The sequence below is a fragment of the Phaseolus vulgaris genome, chromosome 3, assembly GCF_000499845.2.
Source record: "Phaseolus vulgaris cultivar G19833 chromosome 3, P. vulgaris v2.0, whole genome shotgun sequence".
In the NCBI taxonomy this organism is placed as follows: domain Eukaryota; kingdom Viridiplantae; phylum Streptophyta; class Magnoliopsida; order Fabales; family Fabaceae; genus Phaseolus; species Phaseolus vulgaris.
The window spans coordinates 13359348-13367559 of NC_023757.2; the positions used below are offsets into that span (position 1 = coordinate 13359348).

The 8212-nt window shown below is 32.8% G+C and overlaps 1 protein-coding gene across 2 annotated transcripts; it reads right to left on the reverse strand.

The window, feature by feature from the left end:
* Window positions 1-983: 983 nt before the first annotated feature.
* LOC137806724 (aspartic proteinase-like) lies at window positions 984-7928 on the reverse strand. Of its 2 annotated transcripts, none has more exons than XM_068606977.1 (15): window positions 7651-7928; window positions 7436-7555; window positions 6348-6722; window positions 6170-6230; window positions 5442-5536; window positions 5218-5330; window positions 4843-5011; window positions 4735-4774; window positions 4560-4624; window positions 4198-4311; window positions 4000-4064; window positions 3734-3890; window positions 3536-3655; window positions 1400-1488; window positions 984-1275 (listed from the first exon to the last, which is right to left on the reverse strand). In XM_068606977.1, the coding sequence occupies exons 3-15, from the start codon at window positions 6714-6716 to the stop codon at window positions 1191-1193; spliced, it is 1542 nt and encodes a 513-aa protein (XP_068463078.1). In that variant the 5' UTR covers window positions 6717-6722; window positions 7436-7555; window positions 7651-7928; the 3' UTR covers window positions 984-1190. The 2 variants fall into 2 exon arrangements, with proteins under 2 accessions (XP_068463078.1, XP_068463077.1); XM_068606976.1 differs by having other exon boundaries at window positions 7225-7555.
* Between the last annotated feature and the right edge of the window lie 284 nt (window positions 7929-8212).

Genomic DNA, 8212 nt, shown 5'->3' on the forward strand with positions numbered 1-8212 from the left:
AAAAACAAGTCAAAATTTACTTGTCAAGAGCCGAATTCTGACATGTTTTTTTACGTCGAAAACCACTATTCACCATAGCCAAATTCTAAACTTGCACAATAAACAAGTTTAGTTTGGAATATAAAGTGTGCGGGAGTATACATTAAAAATGTTATTTTATTTGGTTTATTTTGGTAAAAAATTCTCACACAACCACCTTTAAAATCATAAATAAAACTAATTTTGTGCTAGTGTTGGATCGCTACCTTTAAATTCAAATGTAAAACTAATTTTCCAAATCCTTATTTTATATCAAAACAAACAAAAACCTAAAAGTATATATTTTTTAATGTATTGATCAAGGTGAGTGGAAAGAAAAGGAAAGAAAAAAGAAAAAAAAATATAAAAATAAATTATTTGAATATAGGAAATTATTTATATCTAAAAAAATATTAAAAACAATTATATTATATAATTAATTACTAATATGTCTTTGTGGTATTTTATTGATGATAGGTATATAATATATTTGAATAATGGATAGTTTTAAAGTGAAATGTACAAGTAAAGCAAAAAATATTAAAGATATAATAAATTGAAAATGAGGTTGAATTTTTTTTTCCATAGAAATATATAAAAAAAAACTAAAAAAAATTGCAATATATGAAATTTGATTTTTTTTTTTGAGTTAGCAGAAACTAAGTTATTTGACATATTAGTCTTTAATTATAATTGTAATACTATTTCAAAATATCTCATCCTAGTATTTCTACTCAAAACTCCACTTTTTAATCAAGGAGTGATACTTTAAAAAACCAGTAAGAATATATGAAATGCTTGTAGAAAAAATGAATCATTATCCCTCATACGCATGAAAATGATTATAAAAATAGTCCTGCACAAAAAGTTGTTGATTTTAATCTTCATACATATATTTTTTATTTTTTAATCTCGTATACTTGTGAGGTTATAATAAATAAATTATAAATGTAAGAACTAAACCATAGATGAGAACTATACTCTTTCAACTAAACATGCTTAGTCACAGTAGGACCCTGCTATGGGCTTAGGCCACAGATACATACATCTGTTCAGCTATATAATGAAACACCCATAGAATTTAACATTGATATAAACATGTATAAGCCAGAGCTTTAGGTCCATTTGATTGCAAGAAATAGAGCTTGGATCGCCATATTCTGATAATCATTTTAAGCTGCATCAGCAAATCCCACTCTAAGATTACCAAAATCAAACACTGTGTGATAACGCCCCATGAAGACGTCACCAAGGATCCTACATTAACGTAGATGCCATTGCGTGAGAATCAAATCAGATGAATCACAATCCAAAAAGACATCAGAGAACAAAAACAAAAGAGATAAATGTCATGGTGCTAGTTGATGAAATTTTTACGTACCAGAGAGGGCCACGAGGAGGTGGAATATCTATAGCAGTAAAGCCACTAATGCACTGAGCCACAGGGCCTTCACCCACCTTGAGTATGTACTGAATAAACCAAATAGAAACTGAATGAGGACACGAGAATAATCGTGGAAAAAATTTATGAAACTCCCCATTTCTATACCACATAAAATTGTGAGTACAGTAGAGACTGATGTCCCGTCTTTACGTATGAGTTTTATTCCTGTTAACCTTTTTTTCTTTTTTCCAAATCGCCCCCTTTGTGACCGGAGGTTAGAAACAACTTCATATATCAACAAATCCAAGGCTACAACTTTTTCCTTTTTGCTCTGATATACACATGTCGTAGATGTGAAATCCGAAAAAGGAAAAAAAAGGAAATGCTGCGGCCAGCTGATTTAGTTGAGGAATTTATCTATGGACACCTCATAATGTCTTCCTTTATATGAAGATAATGGGAGTAACTGATAGGGATGCCAAACCGGGTCCCGTCCTCATTTGACATGATGGATTAACTCTTTAAGACTGCTTATTAAATTGTATCTCCATAATTTGAAAATACATTTTTATCCTTATTATGTCATCTAATACATAATTCAGATACATAATTCATCTAATACATAATTCAGATACATAATTCATCTAATACATAATTCAGAAGACGTTTTTGAAATCTGAAAATCTTTTTTAAATTTGAGATAAGTCTATGGATTGCTAATCACATATTTAAAAAAAGACTTCTGAATTACATAATTCGAAAATAAATCTCAATCCAAAAAAAAACTTTCAGATTATGTAATCTTTCGGATTATGTAATCTAGAAGCTAATCAAGCATCTGAAAAAAAAAAAAGGTTTCCACAGATTACACAATCTAGAAGCTAAACTTATGTATAGAGAAAAAACTTTCAGATTATCTAAATACAAAAGACTTTCGAATTACATAATCCAAAATATTAAAAAAAAATACAAAAAGTTATGGAGTGGCACAAGAAAGTATGGAGGTGCAAAAATAAGCAGTCACTTCTTAAACCACCAACCCGCAGTAGCCCAGCCCACCTAACCAACAATTCTTTATTTTTAGAACTTTTAAAAAGAAATTTCATGCTTTAGAATTAAAATTAGTGTTGGTCAATATTTTATATACAATTTTATTTATATTAATTTCTTTATAAATCATTTGTTTCAGTAAAGTATAATTGATATTTACTTGTTAAGTATTAAACTTTTTTTTAATTTTTAAAATTTGATTCAATTTTATTGATCTTCCTTACCTCTTACATTTTTATTGTCCAAAAAGTAATATTAATAACTAAAATCAAGTAAATAGATCCAAAATAAAAAAATAACAAAAAATAAAAAAAAAAATAACAGGTCAGTCCACTAACCCGCTCTTTGATTGGACGGATTACTAATTTCAACCCATACCACCTTAACGGACCTACCCGTCCCAAATCAGGCTTGTTGGCCCGTTTTTCCCTAAACTGGATATTCAAATTTAGGGATTAAACTACCGTAAGAATTTATTATAAAAGGGCTATATATTAATGCTCTTTAAAATTAATGGAGCAACCATAAGTTCCTAACTGATTTTTGTTTATATATAGTTGAGACTAAAGTTTATGATCAATTCTTTCGAGGACCAGATTGATGTCACTTGTATATTGGTGGATCAAATTAGGTGTTTACTAGTAGTAGATGTCAATTCTTTGGAGGAATAGATTGATGGAAAATGTACATCGGAGGACTAAATTAGGTGTGTATTCATTTCTTTGTACTAACTACTGACTACCCATATGTTGGTGTTTTAGATAATAGAAGAATCACATAATCACATTCTGATAAACCACTCGACTAGTAAATTATTGTGTTAGTCTAACATTACTCTATGGAAAACAAGGCATCAATAGAATATGGGCTATTGTAGCCCATGGTTTCTTTACGAAAAGTTCTGCAATGGCAATTCAGCCGATGTAACTAGGTTTAGCTTAAACGGCGCTTTGTTCTCCCGTTACTCTTAACTCCTACCGCTCTGAATTTATCTTGCTTTCATTAAAAAAAATCTGGTTAAATGATCAGTCATTCCAAAAGCATTAAAGCAACCAATCAGGTTTTAGCCTGAGGAAATCTTACCTCCTCTGGGAGCAGGTCAAATGTTCTTCCACCGATAGTAAAGGACACCACAGGTAATGAGGAGATATTCCCACAGTCAATAGAAGATTCTCCCATTGGGCTAGGCATTTTATCGCAAAGCTGCAACATCATCATGAACCTATGAATCAAGAGGTGCAGCAAGATGCTTGAATAGCAAATTTAAGAGAACTGACTCACCTGATTGATGTAGCTTAGTATCTGATCCTGTGTCTGATTTCGGCTCAGCTGGTTCTGCATCCAAACAACCGCCATCTCACACGCAGAACAAGCAGCATCATGAAGACCACCAGATGATTTTCTTGCAATCTCATCCACAACGCTCGCTATCCCCATACTGGGGGTGGTAATGAACAAATAATAAAAGGGAAATCATGTGTTAAAATATTGAATTATTTAAACAAATTACCAAAGATTTAAGGTGTAAAAATATTTTCAGGACTTACTCAATACCACGAGTCCCATCAAAGGTGCACAATCCAATTTGAGAACAGATCTTCTTTGGCTGTGTCTGAAGTACGTAAAGCAAAAAAAATAAGAAAACTTATTCTAAAAGAATATCAGATCTTTCACACACACCATTCGTGACAAAGGGCAGAAGCTAATAAAAAAAATATGAACAACAAATTACAAATGGTACTCACTTCAGCCAAAAGCAAATTCAAAATTGTTTGTCCATACTCTGCAACAACGGTCTTACACTCTTGGCTCATAATTCCAGCTGCTCCAATTGCATGGTTTATCATAGTTATTATAGTCTACAAGAACAAAAGCAAAAAAGTGTTCACAGAAACAAGCTAGTACGAAGCATTTGTTAGACCTTTTTGCGTATGGCAACATAAACAAAGCAATGAGAATAATCAATGTCTAAAATCCCCCTAATTATTGAAATAGATCATGAACTGACAGAGAAATGTCTTATGGGATGAGTGCTGCGTATCGTATAAGAATTTCAAATAGAAACTATACAAATATTAATCAATTTATATCTAGCATTTATTCATACCGTTGGACCGGCCAATAAGGAAGTCCCTGAGTCTGCAATGGCTGAACAGCCATCAGCACAATATCCTGAATGACAATTACACGGTTAGTCAAAATAAATTAAAACTGTGCCAAGTATAAATCATAGGAAGAAAAGAACAAAACGGCATGTTTGCTAACACATTATCTACACGTACCAGTGGGTTTACCACCAATAAGTACATCTCCCATATCAAACTGAAAACAAAAAAGAAAATTAACAAAGTGAAAGGTAAAAAAGCATTAAGTACGAAGAAAATAATAACCTGCCAATATCCCTTTCTGGTCACAGGCACATAAGTGTGCTTTCCCTTATAGTGAGCAGGGTCAACACCCCCAAAAACAATCTCACCCCCTTCCTCTTCCTCTGGTTTGCGGTTGAACCAAAATGAAAATACTGGTTCCTTAATAAGACCTTGTTCAACCATGTTGTACCTGACAGGTAATAAGATAAGATGAACAGATGGGGATTCAATAAACTTTGAAGAAACGTAAAAAGGGCAGCCTACTATAAGGCTCTCACTATAGGAAGAGTTGGACCCTCTAGGTCTGCGTTAAGCAGCCTTAACTTGCCTTTGCAAGAGGCTGATTCGATAAACTTCTAACAAAATAATGAATAAAATTGAAGTTATAACAAATACCACACTGGAACAGCATTTCCAACAGATATCTCTTGAAATCCAAGTCCCAGTATACCATCGAACTTGGCTGCCAAAAATACAACACCCGGCTCCCTAGTTGCTTCGATAAATTCCTGATGCGGATCAAAAGGCATTCTATTAATTACTAATCAACATATTATGAGAAGCCTTCTTGCACCCTCCTCTATTGAAACAAACATTGATGATCAGAAACACATCCTTACCTGGCTCTTTACAACTATGTCACCAACTCTAACACTGTCATAGCTAAAGAAACCAGAAATTGCGCCCGTACCATATTGAATAGCAGCAGCAGTGCCTAGACAACAGCGAGAAAAATATTATGTTGTAGAGAAAGACATCATCCCAGCATCCTTACTGGATACTGGATGTGTCGGGGATACGCATATTTTGAAAATAATAAGATATGGCACGCTTATTAAGTATCGATAAAGAATCGGATACGGAAACGCGGTATTGGTGCATTAGAGGCCAAAAAAGAGGAGCATAGCAACAACCATAAGTCACACACAGGTAACATATATATATATATATATATATATATATATATATATATATATATATATATATATATATATATATATATATATATATGTTCCACAAACCAAATTACAATGTCAGAACCTACAGACGTTCAACCGTTCTATTACCATTAAGGCACTAACTATATGTTGGATGACAAAATTTCAAACTTCATGTCTATCGTATCGCAGAATATATGTTTGCTCCAATTGGTATAACACAGACAAAAAATACACGAGTTCAAACTACTCTGAAAAAGAAAGAGTATTAGACAGCTACTCAAATTTCAAATCTTCGGTTATTTACTTTATAAAACGAGGGAACTTCCACAAACAGTTATAGCTCAACCACGGACTAAAAGACAAACGTTAACTTTAAAGCGTTATTAGAAATGAAGAGGAAGACAAACCATTTTTCTTGTAAGTACTTGATTTGCTAGACCTATACTTAGCATGGAAGTAGCATGCAACCTGCACCAAAATGTAAAATGGCATGAATAAATAGAATGAATAAGAGCAATTAAATTAAATCTGGTACATATTCATGAGTGACAAATTAAACATTAGGGTATAACGCAAAAAAATTACCGAAAAGGTGCATCGGGATGATGGTACCCACAAATTAGAGCTGCCTGTGTCGAAAATGACAGTGAACTTCTGAGGAGATGTTCCAATGGCTATTTCACCAAAATACTGAGCATCTAGGTAATTCTTTAAGGCAACAATATCGGTGTCCTCAGTCCCACCAAAGTTGTTTTGGAGATGAAACTTTCTAATAGAAGCACGGAAAGAATCATCCTTGGAGCCAATTCGAGCAGCAAGCCTGTTGTTAGGGTCCAATTTAATCTTCTTGAGCCCAATCCTACGCAGCCCATCATTGGGTGCACAAGACACAGCAGAAAGCAACAGGGTCGTCACAAACAAGCACCACGAGATCACATTCATGTTTTTCCCCATATTCTCCTATTCAACCAAATTATTAAGTTCAATAGAATTGTTACCACGGAAATACTCAAAATTGAAGATGTGGGTAACAAGTGAAGTGAGAATGGTTAATATAATTATTGACAACCAAAAATAAGAAAGGATAAATAAAAGATATGCATTTCAAAATATTTTGTGAACTTTCGACCTTTCAAGACAATGAAAATGGAATTACAAAAAATAACTAAAAAACGTGACAGACGGATAAATCCAAAAAAATTAAAAAATAAACTGACTAAAATCCAGAGAAGCGTGCATTTTTTCAACGAAACCTAGATAATAGTTTATTTATTTATTTCTGTTATCCACCAAAAGAAGGTAAGCAAAAGAAAACGATTTGAATTCACCTGGTATAAACAGAATATGAAAAGCGATTATAATATTAATAAAGTACAATTTGCAGAGACAATCTGCGTGCATGAAAACAGAAATAAAGAATAAATAATTAGGTGAAACGAAAACCGATGAAAGAGACACTCACAGTAGCGTGTTAAGGCGAGATGATTGTAAAATGAGATCACAGAGTTAATTGAAAGAGACAAAGAAGAAGAATGAGAATGGAGGAATAGGATTATGGAGAAGAGATCGCAGAGGAGGAGAGAAGAGAAGAGAAGGCAATTGAGGGAAAGAGAAATAAATAAGGGTTATAAGCAGTTGAGTAGACAGTGTGTGTCTCTCTCTCTCACACACACCTTCCTTGCTCTTTATTCCTTTCTTTTCGCCTAATAAGAACGCAAAAACAAACAAGGCGGTGCAATCTTTCAATCCCAACCCTCCACGTGATGTTGACAATAGATCTATAGGGTTGGTAACTGCAAGCAATGAAGAAAAACGGAACCATTTTTATTTATTATTTATATTTATGCATGAAGATACGTGGCGGTTTGGATTTGGAACAGAGTGATACCTGGCCTCTTCAGCACGTCACACCACACCTCCCTCTCTTCATTTCTCTCCAATGCTTTCCTCTTCCTTGCCTTACTCCTTCCTTCCTTCCTTCTATATTTTTAATCTTCACCCCAAACAACTTATCTATTTAAGATTCTTCAACTGCATTAACAACTCATTAAATCTCCACAATCTAGTAATACTTCTCACCTACCAGGGACAAAACTCTCTAATCCCTCCCATTTTACCCTCTTCATTAAAACTCCTCATATAATGGCAGTTGTGCCATGGACTGTTGGTTGTAGCAGTTGGTCAAAGCTATTAAGTATAGCTTTAAAATATAAGTATTCTACTTCTAAGATATTTATTAATATATTTAATGTTTACTCTTAATTTTTCATTACTTTTTATTTTTTATTAATAAATTTTAAATATAAAATTTTACTTAAAACTAAATTTACTCTTTTTTAATATTAACTTCTTTAAATAATTAAAATAAAACATATTTTTTTAATACGTTAAATTTAATTTTTTAAAATAAAATAAAAGTAAAGGTTACAATGTAATAATAATATGAGTGA